This window comes from Chaetura pelagica, unplaced genomic scaffold (genome assembly GCF_000747805.2).
Source record: "Chaetura pelagica isolate M959 unplaced genomic scaffold, ChaPel_1.0 scaffold112, whole genome shotgun sequence".
Lineage (NCBI taxonomy): Eukaryota > Metazoa > Chordata > Aves > Apodiformes > Apodidae > Chaetura > Chaetura pelagica.
Genome location: NW_009952798.1, coordinates 2273793 through 2293504, shown reverse-complemented (window position 1 = coordinate 2293504; position 19712 = coordinate 2273793). Strand labels below are relative to the sequence as shown.

Genomic DNA, 19712 nt, shown 5'->3' with positions numbered 1-19712 from the left:
GAGGCCTGATGGTAACGGCAGGAGCTGGGGGGTGCTGGGATGGCTTTCGTTAATGAGTTCTTGGCACATCAGCGAGCCCTGGTGGCTGCAGGGGGCTGCTTTCCCAGTGACCTCTGCTGGTGCTCGCACTGCGCTGACAATCCCTGCGGCCTGGACGCCCCGCTGTGGGCACCCCTGCAGCAACCTGAGGTACCACACCTGGGCTGCCCTAGAGGTCGTTCCCTCTACCTGCAGGTCTTGCCTGGGTAGAGCTTGGCCACTTTCCTGGTGTTTCTTCTGTCAACGTAAAATTTTGATGTAAGCTTGATGGATGTAAATTTAATTTGTGCTTCATTTAATGTCCCTACAAGCTATTTGCAGAGTAGTCTTAGTGAACTGAACACAGCAGAAGCCCAGAGTTTAGTGGCAAGACCCGGATGGGCAGAATTTCTCCCTGGCAGGTCTTGGTAACAACAGCTTTTAAAAAGCTTTGTGTTAAAATTGTTGATGAGTGGTTTTTGGCTTCAAAAGGGATTATTTTACAGGTGGTATGTGTGTTTGTAGGGGAGGGGTTTCTGGTTCTTTCAGGTATTAACAACCCAAAAAAAGGTGCAAATGCCATTTCTCACACTACCTTTTTCTCAAAAAACAAGCTCTGAAGTAGCCAGGTACGAAGCAGAACGTTTGTATTATTCTGTGCACATTTGTACGCAGACCTTCCTTTTCCTGGGCAAAGCTGAGGCAGGATTCAGACTTGATTTAAAAGCAGGTGCAAGATGGTTTGGTCAGCATATAAAGGAGAGGTGTGATTTTCATGTTGGTGCTTATTTATGGGAAGATTATATTCTGAGGATGAAAGGCTGTGGTACAGGTGTATGATCTAAAGGTTTCTGAGAAGGTATTGGTGAGGAAATGGTTCAAGGATCCTAAACAACACTTTAATTCTGCGAACATTGATTTTGGAGAAGGAGATGCCCCTAAATCTTGAAGTCTGTTTGATGGTACTTTGGTCCTCTTCTGTTTCTGCAACTCTTAAGGGTGTGTGGGAGCAAGGATGGAGTGTGAAATGAAAAAACTCATTTGGCTGACGTTGTGCCTTGGACTTACTGAGAAGGTGTCCTCTGCCCTCAGGAGGCCAAACAACTGCAGTCAGTTGAGAAGAACTGGTACTGGAAGGATGGGTGTGTTTTATGGGAGTAAATTCAAATAGAGGTTCTTCAGATCTCACTGCTTTATTTATGGGGCCATTTATGACTTGCACGAGTTGATAAGCCTCCTGAAGCAGAATTCAGTTTGACTCTTGCTCTAAACACACAAAACTGGTGGTAGTGTGTTAGGAATGAATGGAAACATTTTGTTAGTGGTTGGGTACAGAGAACAAGGAGAGAACAAGTTCAGTACTGTTTGTACATTCTGAGCAGTGCTAACCACAGGTATAGGCAGATAAGCTGTGCCACCTAGCGAGCTGTGGTTCCCTTTCAAACAAACTTTGTTCTGAAGGCAATTTGTATTTATTTTCTGTGTCATAGGTACAGGTTCTCTTGCTGTCCTTTTGCTGATGCTTTGCTCTGGGAGTTATCCCACTGATGGCAGCAGGAACAGTAAAAGACTGAGCGTGTGTCAGTGTTTTGTGTCCCCAAAAACAAGCCTTCAGACTGTGCTGTGGGACCCTTTGTGCCTCAAGCACTGGAACTCCTGGGGTGAGGCACAGGGATGGTCACTGCTGAATTTGGATCAAAGCCCTTGCTTATTTACGTCCTAAGCACGTAAGAGTGTAGAGGGGACCAAAGCTCCAGCAAGCAAATCCCCTGTGAACAAGCAGCTGGTGAGTCTGGGGGTGTTGTTGGCTGAATCCAGCTCTTGGAGCTGCAGTTTACCTCGCAGCACAAGAACAGCCCCTGGAGGTAGCCAGGGTTAAAGAGCCTTCCCTTTCACCTTGCGCAAATAGGCAAGAGACGCTTGGACAAGCACAGTGTGTCAGCAGTGCTGTTGGACAGAGGGACAGCTGTTTGTTTTTTATCCTCCCCCAAAGCACAATCTATTTAAATATTTACATGATCTCTTGCTAAAAGGCTTTCTTTTCTTTCCTGTACTGCTCTGGCTTGTTACTAAGTTAGGAATGGGGCAGAAGGAGAGATTGATAATTGCTAATTCTTCCACTTGTTGAAAATCTGTATCTGTTATCTTATTTACTCAGAGAAATATGGTCGTGGTGTTTTCTAACAGGTTTAAATGATGAGGCTTGTGCTTTGCTGCTTAATATAAACACTGCTGCTTTTCATGTGCTTTATCTATTTTAAAATCTTAATTAGCTATCTGAACATGCAGGAAAAAATGTGAAACTTCAGACAATACAACTGTGAAGAAAGCAGTAAAGACTAATGTTACACACAGGTATTTTCAGAAGATGAATAATGTTGTTAATAAAATAAAGCACTTGTAAATGCAGGAATTAAATATTCAGTGTTTTAGAAAGAGTTCTGAACAGCCACTAGGCCCTTCTCTGGTTAACACACACCTGCTGTAGCCTCAGTCACGTGTTCTCTAACTGTTCTGCTTAGACTCTCCTGCTAGGTCACTGCATGTAAAACTGTGTGACTTCTCAAGTCATCTATTTGCAAGTGTTAGTTTAAAGAATCACCAGCATTTAATGACATGAAACATGTTGGATTACAAAGCTCTTGCAGAGATGGGAAATGTAAAAATAGAGCTCCCTGGGCTCCAGAGGGAAGGCTGCAGCAAGGGTTACTGTTACACCTAGGAAGTAATCTTTTTGTATCAGGAGCTCATAGGAGCCACTTCAGTTAAATATATTTGCAGTCTTGGTTGGACTGAGTCCTTGATCACTAATCACACTTCAAAAGTAAAGGTATTTTACTTCCACGTACAATGGGTTTTACAAGGAGTGTGTTTTGCACACAGGACAGACCTCCAAGACACAACATGAAAGTAATTTAGCATGAGAAAGATCCTGTGTTTAATTTGATAGTAGACAAGAAGTATTTAATGTTGTCTTTTCATGGTTTGCATTTTATCAGACGTGCAACTGATGTACAAGAGCTGTTTGAAGATGAGTATGTATGTACCCGGGGTAGCCTTCAAAGAGTAAAGATTAACCCCTTTCTGTTGACGTGACTGACAGAACCCTGAGAGGCCTTGGCAAGGGCTGTACTTCATGTGCCAAAATCTGCAGCCCTGTAACTGTTTCTTGGAAGTAATCCTTGCCATTTGCTGTAATTACCCATGTAATCCCCTTGACAAAGACTGGCAAAAGCTGCAAGTAAAAATTAAGCAGAAAATCTCTTTTAGTGAGTGCAGGCTCAGGTGCAGGGAAGCCCTTAAGGGGCTGTACAAGTGATGGTGTGATCTACATCTCAAATACGACTAGATGTTAGTTAGCAGCCAGAACTCTCTTCAACCTGGACGAGACCCAGGGTCTAAAGCTGAAGCGGCTTTGGCAACTACAAATCCCAGGGAGCCTTGCAATTAGCGGGTTGGTGACACAGGATTGGCATCCTGCAGGGACCAATGGCAGGCAGTGAACTCAAGAAAATCGCTATGAGTCTGTTGCCAGCGCTGAACAGCAGCGGGAGAGCTGTGGAGCTGCGTGGGAAGCCTCTGTTGCCCTGGGCTACTTTTAAGTCCTAGCGTGAGCTTTGTCTTGACGGTGTAGTTCCAGCCTCTGTGCCCGGGTTGGAAGAGCTCGCTGGGCTAGTCTAGATGGATGCGATTCTGAACTGCAGAGCCGATGACCTGGAGGATTACTACAACTTGCTGGGATGTGATGAACTGTCTACGGTAAGAGCCTGCCCCACCTCCCGCCAGGTTCCTAACGTTTGGAACGTGCGTGTCCGAAGGGGGGCTTGGAAGCTGTTGATCTCTGCAGGCAGGGCCCTCTGAAATGCGGTGTGAACCTGCATCTTTCTTCCCACTTCTACCTTTTCGTATCTCCCTTTGCAAAGCTCAGTTTTCTGATCTATAGGCTGATGTCGGACTGTGCTGTAGTGAAGGGCATATGCAGAGTGGATACAAGCTGTGTTTTGCTCAGTAAATTCATTCAGATGCTCTCAGCTGTGTCCTAGTGATCAAATGCTGGGAAAACCCCTTTCTGTCACTGAAAACAGACTGGTAAGCATCTCCGGTCTGTTGCAGAAGGCAGTTAAAAGGTTTTCCTGAGAGAACTCCTTAAAAGTCACTCCAGCAGAGGGCGGTGTGAAAGTTTCAATCTGGGCTTGTTTCGCAGATGCTCTCTGTCCTTTTCTACCTCACATTAATTCCTTAAGGGCTGAGCAATTCATGAACAGTTCAAATAAACATGATAATGATTTTTCACATTGCTTAAAAACGCAAATAAAAAGATGGAATAAATCCTAACAGGCCCTGAAAAACAACCTGGCAAGTATTATTTGTTGAGAGAAGCAGCAGATGTTGCTAGTGAATTTTTGACATGAGAGAAGGAACTGAGATCCCAAGTGGATGTGATTGCCTCCCCTCAGGACCATGCACACAACTACTTCCAACTTTTACAAGAAATTGGGAGCATCTGAGTGTTCTGCCACTGCATGACTCTTATCAGTCACTTACTGGCAGCAACACAGGCAGATTCTGTGCTCCCTTCTTTAGGCACATGCAGAACATTCCCAGCTGCTCTACTTGCACGTGAAGTGCTGAATATTCTGCTCTTGATCTGACCTGGTTAAATTAGAGCACAAATAGTCTCAATTTCTACAGGTTTCCCCTGTATTCAAGTTAACACCTGTGTTCATTCTTAGCTTCTGATAGAATTGAGCTTGTGGACACCTAGTTCATTTTCAGATGTGAAAGGAAGAAGGGAGAAGGGATTTAATCTGCCTTCTTCCAGGAGCAGCGTTATTCAATGTGTAGTGGATACTGGATACCTTTCATAGTAAACATATCACTGAATATTTTATATACATTTCATATATTTCTGTAAATTCATACAAACTCTTCTTTCTACTGATTTTTTTTTTTTAACTGAAGACTTGAATGCTACCCCTCTGCTGCTCTGCATATTTTAAATTTAAAGTTCCTTTTATGTAGCTAAGCTTTACAGATGGTGACTAGTTATACAGTAACCAGTTTCAACAAGTTCTTTGTCCAATGTGTGTAATTTTAAGTGTCCTACTGCCTGGCAATAGACCACCTTGCATCTGTCCCTCTGGAAGAAGATACTGAAAAAAGCAATAAGTGGAGAATTCCTAAAATACCACTGTAGACCACATCTTTCCCAGCATATGACACCAGCATTTTGCCAGCTAGTTAAGTGAACTGTACTTTTTTTTTTTTTCCTAAAGAAAGGCTATGAGCCTTAATTTTGAATTAAATAATTTTAACTGTATATAGCTATGGATGTATATGGAGTTTGAAGGATGAGGAATTTGTATGAACAGCCTTTCTAGCATGGGAAATAATAGCTAGTTAATATCTTTGGGCAAATTGTTGTGAAAACTTAAGCTGTACTGGAAAGGTACAAAGGAGTTTTGGCTTCTGGATTACAATCAGAAGCAAGATACTCTGAAAAATCTGGAAATGTGATAATCTAAGCTGGTGCCCACTCCAGTATTTTTCTGTGTTTTGTTAACTGTTAATATGTCTTTGTTTTCCCAGTTGTCATAATACTTTATGTATAAACTGTGTAGGAAATCAACAAATGCAAGCTGAGATTCCAATATTTATTCTAATAATTTATGTATCCGTTTATTCCAAGCCAACGCTTTGCGCAAAAAATAACCTTGATGGGAAGAATGGGAACTGCTAGTTATCTAGCTTTGTGGTATCCAAAATGGAAAAGTCATGTGGTACTGGCTAAATTTCCTATGGAGAAAGCCACCCAATCCCACAAACTGATCTTCAGCAATATAGAAGGTCTTTGCTTCCTGCAGTGAGAGTTGCTTAACAGTTAGAGTTGATGAAACAAAGTGAAGAACAGCTCAAGTCATGGCATTTTGTCAGATGTGAGGGAAGGTTTTCACATACATGGTCTTTCCCCATTTTCCTTAAAGCCAACTTGCCATGCTGGATGACTGAGATTCACAAAAACAAGAATAAGGAAGAGTGGGTGGAAAATGAAATTAAATAAACAGTTTCATTGACATCTGGTTGTTGTTACCTGTTTTGCTTGTAAAGCAAAAGCTTGTAAAAATGAACAGGAAGAAAATCTTGCAACATTCTTTGTTGTTCCTTCCAGCCCCCTTCAAAAAGCAAGGTTGAAAATCTTATCTGTGTGTATGTATTTACTCACTTCAAATCTTGCCATTCTGTTTAGGTTGAACAAATAATTGCAGAATTTAAGGTTAAAGCCCTTGAATGTCACCCTGACAAACATCCTGGAGACCCCAAAGCAGGTAAGTGTTCTTCCCTGTTTAAAAACCATCTGTTCTTATCTTAACATCACTAAGATACTAAATTCAGCCCCAAAGCTTTATTAAATACTCTTTTCCCCCAGTATATTTGAGTTGTCATGTGTATTGAGCATATTGTCTTTAAATAGCAAGCTTTATTATTATTTTCTTACATATGCAAACTCCTAGGTGGTAGATCAGGAAGCTACCTTTTGGTTTCTTTATTTACACACACACACACACACACAGGACTTTCAAATCTTTTTTTCCTTCTATGGTAGAGCATCTTTTAGTCCAGACTTTTTTGATGGAGTGTATCCCTTTCTAGACCTAAGGAGTCAGCTTCCTTCCATGCTCAGTGCCATTCAAGTGCCTCACTTGCGTCAACTCCTTTCTGTGCCTCCATAAACAAGCCCATCAGGAACACATTTAATGTACTTTAGTTTCTTTTAATTGAATGTAATGGCTGGAAATAGAGAAGCCATCTGTTTGCAGAACAGCAGCTACCCTTTGTGTTGATCAAAGGGTGCAGTTCCTCAGACCTGTGATGGCCTAGCAGCACCTGAGTTATTTGGGGACAATTCCCTGACAAGGAACCCCCTGAGAGTTGGTGTTTGAAAGACAATCTGCCACATACTAACCATAATCTGATCACTAATATTAAATCTATTTTAAATGATGGCACAAGCGTGAATGAAACCACTGGAATCCCCTTTCTCTGCAGAAAACTCTGGCTATTGCAGCAGGGAAACAAGACCCTATTCCAGTGCATGGCTCTGTTGTGTCTGTACCACCTTCCACCCCTCCACAGTAATTAAAACCAAAAGGACCCCAAGTGGCACGTGTTGAAAATTTGTTGAAAACTAGTGTCACTAGAGAAAGGAAGCCTGATAGAACTGCTCCCTCAACCTATTGTTTGTTTTTTGATTTACTGTTACAATTTTTGATTAGTGTTTGGGCTTGGTGTATTTCAAAAGAGATATCTCTGATTTGTAAACTGGAATGAATGAATAACAATAATAAAAGATGACTAACACAGGTGACTCACAGATAAAATCTAAATCTTTATGACCCTTCTATAAATAGCAACATGCAGCTGCATCCTTAGTAACTGTTTAATGAAAAATTATCCTGTGGGGAAAAATAACTCATTCATGCTGTCTGGTGCTTAAGAGAACCTTTTTGCCTATGTAGAAAACACATCTAATGAAGTGCATGAGTTAGATAATATGAACTACATTTAGATTCCTCTTATTGCTTGTTTTTTTCTTTTTTTTCCTTGCCATTTCCCCCTCCTGTGTTTTCTTGGAGTGGTGCTTTGTGCTGGCTTCCTTGCTGCTGTCGCTTTTGTGTCCCTTCTGAGCATTATTAAATCTAGTTCAGTTTCCCATCCTGAGGTGGTCTACAGGAAGTGACTTTTGCCTCTTGCCTGCTGTACTCTGTAAGTTTCTCTCAGCTTAAATTTAAGAGATGTTGCAGCCAATAGACAAGTGAGCATTTCAGTCCTCATTTGGAAAGGATGTCAGTTGTCCACTGAGGGATGCTGTGATCGTAAGGCAGCTAAAACTCTGCAAAGCTGAAAGCAGAACAACTATGTATCTTTGTCACTCAGCTCTCCTTCTGTCTCCTAAGCCATTATAGGCATCTCTTCTTTCACGTCTGAATTAATTTCTTTGAAAGCAGATATTGGCTTTAGTATCTTTTTGTTTTTTGTTCTAGTGGAGAATTTCCAGAAGCTGCAGCAAGCTAAGGAGATTCTTACTAATGAAGAGAGTCGAGCGCGTTACGATTACTGGCGCCGAAGCAAAATTGTCGTTCCTTTCCAGCAGTGGGAGGCCCTGAGCAATTCCATGAAAACGGTTGGTGTGGGCTAAGGAGGTGGGGCTGGTCCAGAGGAAACACTGGAGCCAGTGAGGGGATGAGTTACAGTGCTTCTGCAGTGGCGGGTTTTGGGGACAGGAATAGTGAAGAATGTTTCCTGCAGTAAGGAGGCTGAGGAAATTCAGGGAAAATTGGAAGGTTACAGGAGCCCCTTCTCAGAAGGGTTTTAGGCCAGTAGTTCTTGAGTGAATTTATCAAGTTGCTGCTTTTATGTGTAGTATATGAAGTATCTTAAGGGCTATTTTCAAATGCTTCGGCACACTTTGCTTTTGTAGGAACCTTGTATTTATTTTCAAAGCTAGGATCTTGGAATGTGATATTTTCCTTTTGGTATGTTGCTTATCAGGTAGGTTTTCATGCTATCTGATGAAATAAAAAGCTCATGGAAAAATCTAGAAGGTAGGTTCCTTTGAATCCTGGACTTCACATAGGTGTTTGGAGGGGCCCTGCTAGGCTATTGGGGTGATTTGTGGCAGATATTCTGAAGGGTCTTTTCCCCTCCTAATTTTGCTAGTGAGATAATTTGATAGTGTTCCTAGTAGATCCTAAGTCCATATTTGATTATATTTTTTTCTGCTTTGTAAGGGTGAATGATAGTTACAAGTCTACATGGTCAGATATTAAGACATGAATAAATGCTTTCCTTGCCAATTTTGCCCATCTCTGCTCTGCTTATGAGGGAAGTTTAAGAGCCTCTTCAGCTAATGCATTATGCCTGATCTTCAGTGTTTTCTGAAAGTATCTCATCAGGCTTAGTTCATTTCCAAACAGAAGTCATTCCACAGGATCTAACAGTAAAGCTTTCCAAATTGTCTTGTTTTCTAAGGGCACTTCGAAGGCAACAACAGCTCTGAAAATGGACATTATCTAAGTTCTTTTTTAAAAAGTCCCATTTTCAAGCCCTCTTCAAAAAGTGTCAGAATTCATGACAAAATAAACTAGACAAAGGACTCCTAGAATTATTTTGTGTTTGTACATTTTGTTCTTCATCCCCACCTACTGACCTGCAAGCTTCTCTCTAATATGTGCTTTGTTTAACCATTTATTGCACCAATATAAGGAAGAAGTTCATTAGAAATCTTTTAAGGCATGAGAATTAGTTCTTTGTTACTTTTCCATTTTTTCAGTCAATGCACTGGGCTGTCCAAAGTAAGAAGGACCAAATGCTGGAAGCTCCTGACTCGAATCATAGCAACAACATAACTGATGAGATTTGGACCCAACCAGCTGAAAACAATGAAGAAGGATTGTCAGATGGGAGCAGGGAGCAAGAAGATGTTGCAATTCCTGATGTGAAACCACAGTCTTCAAAGAATCCAGACTCCCCAAGTAAGCAAAACCAGCAGTTACATAAAATTGCAGTATCCAGGAATTCGCCTGGCTTTTTAGTCAGAAAATTCTTCTGACTAAATTCTTGTCCAGAATACTGTGCTTAACTAGTAGGTTTTTTTAATGTGGTTTTGGGTTGGAGTTTTGTTTTGGTTTTTATGTTTCTCCTTATTTAATTTTGAAGCTCTCCGACCTTTCTTCTTACCCCATATTTGCTTGCTTATTTGCTAGTAAAGCAAAAAACTTGGAGAAGAAAAAAATTATTCGTAAACCAAACCAAAAAGTTCAGTTTGGCTGTTATATCAAAATGGGAAAAAAAGGCAATTTTTTTTAGTGATATAAAAAAACACCAAAATGTTAAAAACTGTTAAATATATATATATTTTTTTAAATCCATCATTCAGTACTTGCCTGGAGCAGCTCTGCTCTGGAGACAGGCTAATAGTTGAGGTGTTCAGCCTGGAGAAGAGAAGGCTCCAGGGAGACCTTAGAACACCTTCCAGTACTTGAAAGGGGCCTACAGAAAAGCTGGGGAGGGGCTTTTCACCAGAGAAGATGGTGATAGGACAAGGGGTGATGGTTTTAAATTGAGACAGGGGAGATGTAGGTGAGATATTGGCAAGAAATTCTTCACTCTCAGGGTGTTGAGGAACTGGGATGGGTTGCCCAGGGAGGTTGTTGATGCCCCATCCCTGGAGGTTTTTAAGGGCAGGTTGGATGAGGTTTTGTGCAACGTGGTCTAGTGGTTCCCTGCTCATGGCAGGGGGGTTGGAACTTGATGATCTTTGAGGTCCCTTCCAACCTTAATGATTTTATGCATGCACCAGAATAAATGTGTATTTCAAAAGCTGTCATCTGGCCAAGTAGGATTTCCTTTCTGTTGTCAGTACACCTGGATCAAAGTTGACTTTCCACAACAGCCACCCTCTGTTCTGCTTGATCCTTCACGAGTTTCATAATCTTAGGCTTATGTGAGCAGAAAATCCTGTTGTTGCTTTCCAGCTTAATCAAACAGGAAATTAAGTTGAACTGTGAAGGTAGCAAAACTGAATTTAATCCCAAACTTCTGTGGAAGAGAAGAAAATAGATAAGAAAATCCTACCAAAAATATATATGAGGCATAATTGAAAATTTTATATTTTAAAATTGTGCTCTATAACATTATACTATTTGTTTTGGTTTGGTTTTTTGCTAATTAAATCATCACTGTATCCTTGTAAACCAGTAAAATTTCAAAGTGAACATCATCTTGTTCATTGTAATGGTGAGCTTTCTTTGCAGGCATCTTCTTTTTCATAATATTTTGAAGTTTTAATTGAATTTCCAGGGATTTGAATGAGGAAAAAAAAAAACCAAACCCATCAAATGTGCAGTTAATTTATCCAGTGGGCATTTATTAATACAAGTTAATATCAGATTATATTTTTGATAGGCTATGTGCTTGAGTGTTGATACTTGATATTAAGATATTAATAGTGTTTTTGTTTAGGTGCAGGAAATTTATTATATTGGATTCCACTTCTAAACTGAGATCTTTGCAGTTACTGTCTTTTGGGCTGTAAGGATTCTGGACTAAAACTCCATGTAGCTATTTCCTCCTGAATAAGAGATGTTAAGACAGTCTCGTGATAGGTTTCAGCTTTCTGACATAGGAAAATCACAATTTTTTTAGTATTAACAGCCTGGAAATGATAAAAACACAGTTTGAAAAACTCTTTTATTCCTTTGTGTGGGGAGAGGGCCATTTGTACCTTCCTTCCACATTGCTGCCTTTCACATCTGTGGAGATTTATCATGTTACCCTCTCTCTCTTCTACATTAAGCAAAGGCAATTTGTTCAGTTTTTCTTTATAAATCCTATTTTCTGGACTGCCATCATGCTTCCTCTTCCTCTTTGGCCTCTTCCCAGCTGATACATATCTGGAAGGTAGGTGTTTGCTTGAGCATTTGTTCAAATGGGGCTAAGAATACAAAGGCTATCCCTGCTAGAAAAAAGCACTTTTTTGCTTACTTTTTCAAGGGAAGAATATAAGGTATTATTTCAGACAACTTAGTTTTACACATATTTATAATAATTTACTTGCCTTTCTGTGTTTCTTTTTTCCCCTCAGGATTTTCAGAGGCAAATTACTGGCACTTACGTTTCCGGTGGTCCGGGGATGCTCCATCAGAGCTTCTCAGAAAATTCAGAAACTATGAGATCTAAAATGCAAAATATGCCAGATCATGAGATCATCCGTTTAACAATTCAGTATTTTTTTTTTTTGTCAGCAGTGTCAAGTTATTTGTATTTAGTATTCATTCATTGTGATGTGGCAGTTATTTGAATAAATGTCTCAGTACTGATTTGTTAACACATGTGCTATGAGGGTGACCTGTGGAGGTCTTCTTGTTTAATAAGCAAACTGTAATCAGCAAAGCCCTTTTCAGTATTAACAGAAAGTGATTTGGTCAAGTTATCTAACACCTTAGATACTGTTTTTTGTATTCTTCAATAGTGTGTAGTGAATAATACTTTTCTTAATACTGTGGCGTTACAAAGAGTGTGGGCAGAACTGGAAGTCAATGTTAAGACTATTCATCCTATTCAGTGAGGATCTTCCAAAAGCTGAATGACGGTGAACTTCAAACTCTGCCTGTTTCTAAGCTCTGTACTCTGGTCCACTGCTCCATTGCATTGTACTTACTGTAGTGATCTATAGTGCATGCACCACACTATTGCAAACTTACTGTGTTGGAGAATTGTAATATTACGATATAGTTGAAGTAAAAACTGTTTGGTTATTAAAGAAGGTCACTTTGGTAAACCAAGCACTCTTAAAAATCACTTGCTTTCTATCTTAACAAGTACATTTTTTGCACTATCTGCTTATTTTGGAAGGCAGTTCCAGAGCTTCACTTCTCCAGTTAGCAACTTTGTTCTGTGCATTGCTTGTAGTTTCTCTCCCCACTCTGTCCTGATAGATGGGTTTTGTATAGTGAGTAATGAAGAATCAGGCCAGTCAGCATTAGTGTGGACAACATCTCACATGAAAGTTTTTTGATAGTTTTTGTAAAGTCTTTGTGCAGCCTGGTCTAGAGTGGCGTGTCCCTGCTCGCAGCAGGGGTGATGGAACCTGATGATGGTGAAGGTCCCTTTCCAACCTTAACCATTCTATGTTAATATTTTGGGCAACTTTTCAAATACTGCATTGAAGGTCCCTTTCCAACCTTAACCATTCTATGTATTCTGTAATATTTCGGGCAACTTTTCAAATACTGCATTGTTTGTTTATTTTGTATTTGCTCTCTTGTTTGTTAATGTGACCAGTATGTCTGGTATTGACATTGTGGTTTTGTGTAGGCAAGTAATTTCATCAGCAACAAATAAACCTGCAGTGCATACAAGAGGGAATTTTATCTTTTTAATTGAAAGCCTCCACCCACCACAGGGATCCCATTTTTTTTGTTATTTGTCCCCTCAGTTTCAGGGAGTCCAGTTATGAATCCTGGGCATCTCCATGGAAAGTTTCATCTGAAAACTAATCTTCTCCCAGTGTGGAAACAATACTATGATGTCTGTCCCTCCCTGGAGTGACATGTTTGTCTCTACTGTGCAAGGGCATGATGCGCTAACTGACCTACTGTGCTTCTCCTCTTTGGTGCTTATTTTTTATAAATTAGAACAAAAATCCTTGCCAAAGGAATCCTGATAAAACATGTATCTTATTAACATCAACAATATTTATTCTGGTGCCAGTTTTCTTTACAGGGCTGATACCAGTGTTAGTGCTGGTTGTGTTTGTACTGGTTTATAAAAGCTGATACAGCTACATTGATCCTAGATTTGATGGCAAATACAGCTATTTTTCAAGTTTATCATCCTGCCTATCCAAAGTTGTTCTTTATTGTGTGGTTTTCTGTTGCATATTTTGCAGTTGAAAACATTATAGAGATGAGATGAATAGTTCTCTGTAACCTGCTAAATGCAATTACATATTTTTATCTTCTAGAGCACATACTGCTTTCTTTTATATAAATGTACTTGCTTAAGAAAGACTTTCAATCCATTATACTGGGACAGGACTGTAAAGAATGTCGAGCAGTAGTAACAGAAGAAACTCTAGTTCACCTGAAGGATACTAAGTAATAGGGTACAAAGAAGTGCAACCAGCTGGAGTACTTTGAATCAGATGGCAGCTGGGATTCTTATCTCCCCATTTCACTTGCTCCTAAAGGTAAAGCAGACTAGTTGGATGGATGATTTAGCACCTAACCAGTTGGTTGCTGTTGAGAAGTGAGTATACAACAGAGCTTAATACAGCATACTCATTTTTCATGTCATTAAAACTGATGTAATTATTAGCCAATTATTACATGGTTTGTTTTGGCAAAGCACCTTGAGATATTTGTTCTGGATAAAGGATTGCAGGTATTTGGAAGGCTCTTGGCCCAGTGAAAGCTGCTGGCAAGACTTGCATTTTGTAACATACCTGCTAGAAATAAGTACTCTAATTTGTATTTGCCCCAGTTATGGGGGTGGTTTATTAACTAGTGCTTCAGTACACTGATAGAGGCTTCTTAAAAAAATTCTATTTTCTATTTAATGTATTCTATGTATATATTTAACTTGGTCTGATTTTCAGACATACTGCAAAGCAAGAGGAAGCTGTTCAGCCTGTGTTGCTTTTGGGATAGCATTGATGGGACCAGACCTGTTGGCCAGTAAGAAAAGTTAAATGGAATAAGTGGGCAGCTCAATTCTCCCTCATGTTAGACAGGAAAGAAATAAGCACCTGACCAAGTGCTGAGTGTTAGATCAACAAGGGCTGTGCCCCCTCCCAGCATAACTAAGTTTAACTTTAAAAAAGTGTTTTTAGAAGTGTTTTTGCTAGTAGCACAGAAGGATCTGGCAAATGTCCCATGTGACATTATCCACAATAATGTTGTGCTCTGGCCTCTGCACTGATAAGCACATAACATACTTGCTTAAATATTAATTAGAGCAAGGGTTGTAAGGTGGTTCTATCAAGTTCTGCCAAAGATGTGATTAAAAGGCAAGAATCAGCTGTACATGTTTTTTTCTGTGGCCAAGAGAGAGAGCTTAACTTTGCCCAGTGGAAACAGCTGCAAGAGGACACTAGGGGTGGGCAGCAACAGTAGCAACCCATGTACTATATATTAGAATTAGGATCAGTGAATCTCAGGCTCAGGGAAGAGAGCAGCTGCCAGGAATGGAAGGCCCCATTTTCTTCCCTAGTACTTCCTGGGAGTTGTTCAGGTAGGCAACAGCTTCCTGAATTCTCTGGGTATCTGAGAGGTCTGATTTGGTGTGTGCTTCCACTGTACAGCAAGTGAACATTGCTATGCTTGAGTGCTTTAGTGCTTTGAGAGCTAACGCTCTGGCTCTAAATGGCTATAGCAAGTGAACATTGCTATGCTTGAGTGCTTTGTTAGCTCTGGCTCTAAATGGCTAGCTGAGTTTGGTATGAAAATAAACAGACCTGTGAAGTGAGCCTGGATCCTGTGGAGTCTAGTTAAAAGTATTGATGAAATGTGGCCATTACTAGACTTGTGAGGGTTGCTGAGATTTCAGCTAGAAGTTTTGAGATAGGAAATGGGGGTGCAGCTGATGATGATAAAACACAGACAATAGGGCACATTGTCTAATACTGTGTCTATGGGTGTGAAACTGTAGCAACCAGTTTTATAACATCAGAAATTAAGCAACTATTTAGCCAGCTGTTTTCAATGTAATTAACATCTCGGGTTGGGGTTCTTGAATTTAGTGAAATGAGTATATTTTTAATTACTGTTGTCATTCCTGGTCTTGTGCAAATGCTGGATGTAAGATTGAGAATGTTCTAGTTTTTGTTTTGCCAGTGTTTGCCAAGCTGTTTTGCCAATGGTTCCTAAGTGGCAATGTAAGAGTTAAAGTTTTGATTATGAATACAGATAGTATATGACTTAAAATCTCAGGCTGAATGATAGGTAAGGTCATTTTCTGAAGGCTTATTTTCCTCTTTGAGTGAGAGAGGAGGAAAAAAAGGTAGTTTATATGTTCTACAATAGAAGCAAATATCCTGATGATTAAAACAGATATTGTGTAGCTTTAATTTCCTGAGCATAAACATTGCTATCCTACACTTTCATATCCTGAACTGAGACACAAGACAGCTGGGAAGGTAAGCAGGGAAGCTGTTACGAAGTTGATGAAATTACACAGCAAAAGATAAAGTAACTCATTAAGTTGTCAGCCTCTGTCACTGTCAGCTGGGGTGATATTTATCAGTTAGTTTATGCTAGGTATCTTTATGGCAGCCTAGTGTACATGCTCATCCTGCTGTTAGAAGAGTTGCCAAGCCTATCCCCAACAGTAGGCATTGTGTGTGCTTGTTCTTTCATCCTCGCTCTCTTAGTCTCTTCTCCCTCCCTTGTTAATAAAGGTGAGACTCTGCATGTGCTTTGTCCAGCTTTAAAAGGTTTGTGTCCGAGTCACTGCAGTGGTGCACGATGTAGATTAGGAACTTTTACAAGTTTTAGGTCTCTGATGGATACCATAAACCTGTCCCAGGTGACAGATGCTGGATTTCTTTCCTCTCTGTTCCATCTCTGCAGGAGTTTGCTCTTGTTCCATTTTTTTTGGTGGGCAGTGAAGGAAGGAGAGGGGCTACTTCTAGAAAATGGTATTCCCTGCCAGTGCTCAGCAGGTTCCCAGTCTTGATATGTGATGTGGTTCTTGCTTCTTTGGACAAAATTATTTCCTTGCTGCTCTGTCAAAAATGCTTCTCTGACAATAACAAAGGACTTGGGCCACCCAAGGCTAACAGCTCTTCTAAGGTGATGTGTTTTGACTCTCAGGCATCAGTCCTTGCAGAAAACAGATTTACTTTGTCAGGATTATCAGAGCTGGTCATTTACTAACAGTTAATTTTCATGTGGCCCCCAAATTTATGCTGGGTAGAGGACTGCTAGCTCCTCCTCTTTCTCATGAACAACTTTGTGTGAATTATACTGATGGGGTGGGGGAGAGGGGTAGGGAGAAGAATGAATGAACAGAAGGGTCCAGGGGAGTAAGAGACTGTTCCAGCTGGGTGGGCCTGGGTGCCTTTGGTGCATTCTGCTAATTGTCCTTTTGAAGGACCTCAGTATTCCCTGGATTCCTGTGTCCATCCATGACCTGCCACCACTAAAGGACTAGGGTGCTTGCTTCAGTGGGGATAATTGATGATAAAAAGGACCCTGGTAGCTTAAGCACCTTTTTGCTTACTTGGCTGGAGGCACCTTCCTCCCTGAAGGTACTGAACTGTGGGCTAAGCTGAATTCAGGGAGGAAAATGGCACCAAATGGCAGAGATAGGGAGTAGGACCATGTTGAGCCCATATCTGCCTTTTGGGGTCTGGACTCCAGCACCAGATTCATTACTGCCTGGCTCTTTCTCACTCTTACTGTTGAGGTTTAAAAAGGGAAGCAAATCAGACCAGTAGTGCTTGAACTCTGGTACAAACTGGAGATGAAAAGTGATAGGAGACAAGGGAGGAGCACTGAGCCCAAAACACTGGAGCTGCTGATGCATATATAGCTTTAGCAGGCTGTTTGGCAGTCCTTACTACTGTAATTTAAAAAAGCCAACCAACAACAACATTCCCCCCTGGAATTAAAACCATATGGTTCTTGCCCTTTGGTGCCTTGATGGGAACATTTTCATAAATCTTGCTGAAGGGTAAGGGTGGGAATTAACTTGATGTTTGCTGCTGCTCTTTTTTTCTTCAATAGAAATTTTAGGGAATACCAGTTTCAAGAAGAAAAGAGTCACCAAATTCAAATACTTAGAGGAGATTTTTGTTGCTTTTCTAACAGACTGGCTTCTTATGATTATTTTAAATTTTATATTGAAAAGATGTCTTTTAGTGTTGGTCATCTTGCATGTGTATCTCCAGCAAGTCCTAGTGAAAAGGATACCTTGAAGTTGCAAACTTCCTAATAAGTATTTATGGGGTCGGTACTTTGGCTTTAGATCTATTAAAGCAAAGAAATATGTCTTTTGGAAATAAGGTATTTAAAGTGGTCAGTAAAAAACCTAGCAGCTTCTGAAGTGATGCAGTAGAAAAGAAGGACTTGGTTCAAAGCTTGCCCACTGTGTTTAGGATTTTGACTCTTTCAATACTGTCTTTTTATTAATTTGGGATGCTACCAAAACTGCATGAAACAAAATTGTTTCATCTGTTCCAGATTATAGGGATGGGTGGGAACTTCAAGTTATTAAAAAAAGTGTTAAAATTCCTGACTGATTAAACAAATCAAGCCTTGTATGTGGAAAATAAGTTTTGTGTTTTTTTTTTTTTTAACCAAATTTCTTATCTGAAATGGGCATGCTAACAGTTACAAAGAAGCACCCAAACCTGAAATCCCTGGCAGCCTTGTTAAGGAGAGCTTTGCAATGTTTATTTTACTGCAAGCTTAAACAATTGTTTGTTCCCTCTTTATGTTGTTCTGAGCAGGGATATTTCAACATTCCCTGTTCTTCCCCTGCCTCCATTTTCTGTTTAAATCAAGTTGCACTAACAAAACATGATGCTGGAAAGAAAGGGTTTGCATGTGTGTTTGTGTTGGAGTTTTGGTCTTGTTTTTAAGAAAGACAGGAGTGAAAAAGTGACTGTTCCTACTCTAGCCTAGTTTGACCTCTGGAAATGGCTTTATTTTTTATTTTTTTTTTCTGATTTCCAGCCTTCTTTTACCTGGTTTTGCAAATTTTCAGCTCTTAATGAATGCTGGGGTCACACATAGGAAATGCTTGACACATCTGAGTGGTGAAAGGTCAGTTTAAGCCAGTCAGAAAGAGGTGATGTGTGTGTGCATGCAGGAGAAAGTGCCTTGTGCTTCTGTTTTCCTGGTTGTTAGCGGCGTAGCAACTGCTGCAGGTTTTCCCCCTCACTGTCAGATCTTGTGTGTGCGTGTGCTCTCTCTGTGACTGTGCAGAAGGCCATAAAGGAGAGGAAAAGATGATCTGTGACTCTCTCCCTGAAGGTCTATGAGCAATCAGACCAGCTTCCTTTGTGAAAACGAAAGTTTGGAAAAAATGAATTCTTTATAGAGTAGCTTACTGCTGTTTGATTTATGTTGTACCAGCTGTAGGACATGGGGGCTGAATGTGCCCTTAGGGCAAATCAGGACACTGTGTAAGCATGGGGTTCATCCTGAGCTTTGCATTTGGATGGTGCAGGCACTGCCTGCAGAGCACCTAGAAGATGAGCTGTGGAAGGAATACTAATTCCAGTGTGCCCTTCTCCCACCCCTGCCAAGTGCTGTTCATCGCAGTGCCGGAAACTCGCCCTGGGACCTGTTGCTGCTTGAGTACGTTATACTCCTTGACAGCAGCAGAGGTGTTGTAGGCAGGGCTCAGCGAGTCACGACAGGATAAATAGTGTGTAATCCCTCTTGCTGCTGCAGAGGCACGTTTAGCAGCGCGAGAAGATAAAGAATAAAAGCAGCGCGTTTTAAGCATAAAACGTAGCGAGTAAGGGAGAGGAAAAGATGAACCCCCACGGGCCGCAGCGAGCAGGGTTCGAACCTGCGCGGGGAGACCCCATTGGATTTCAAGTCCAACGCCTTAACCACTCGGCCATCGCTGCTGCTGGTTATAGCACCTCCGTGCGGAGCCCTTACCCATCGTCCCGCCCCGCAGCCGGGACAGGGCAGGAACCTCCCTGCGGGGCTGCCGGGCCGCGGGGAGCGTGCATGCGGTTTTGAACCATAGCAATACCGGTATAATGGGAATTATATATATACACATATGCTGCCATGCATAAAAACAGTAATTTTCCTTCTCATCCTGTTTGCAGGGTATATTTACACTAGAAATTTCATCCTGTTTTCCCTCCTATAGTCAAAGCTTTTGTTAACACTTTGTTTTGTTGTTGTTTGGTTTTTTTTAATGGTTGTAGGAATGATTGTGCTTTTCCTCCCCTGTTGATCAAGAAACACTCTTAATAACGCTTTAACCTTCCTTAGTACCAAAAATATTGCTGGATTAAGAAAATGTTAAAATAGGCTTATGAAATAAGCCTTTTGGAACCTGAACTGGGGAATACAGAGGAGAGAAAGACATTAGCACAAGGTGTTTCTAGAATTTTAAACTAAGTCGATAATTTTGTTGTGTTTCAGTATTTATTGAATTCTCTT

The 19712-nt window shown here is 40.7% G+C and overlaps 1 protein-coding gene and 1 non-coding gene across 2 annotated transcripts; one reads left to right on the top strand and one right to left on the bottom strand.

Annotated features, from left to right (window-relative positions):
* Nucleotides 1-3583: 3583 nt before the first annotated feature.
* On the top strand, nucleotides 3584-11890 carry DNAJC12 (DnaJ (Hsp40) homolog, subfamily C, member 12). The gene is made up of 5 exons (XM_009994847.1): nucleotides 3584-3777; nucleotides 6266-6344; nucleotides 8061-8200; nucleotides 9350-9551; nucleotides 11663-11890. Exons 1-5 carry the CDS (start codon nucleotides 3700-3702, stop codon nucleotides 11755-11757), a joined length of 594 nt encoding a protein of 197 aa, XP_009993149.1. The 5' UTR covers nucleotides 3584-3699; the 3' UTR covers nucleotides 11758-11890.
* Nucleotides 11891-19080: 7190 nt separating this feature from the next.
* Nucleotides 19081-19162, bottom strand: TRNAS-UGA. Its single transcript has one exon. It is a non-coding gene; the product is annotated as a tRNA-Ser (tRNA).
* Nucleotides 19163-19712: the final 550 nt, after the last annotated feature.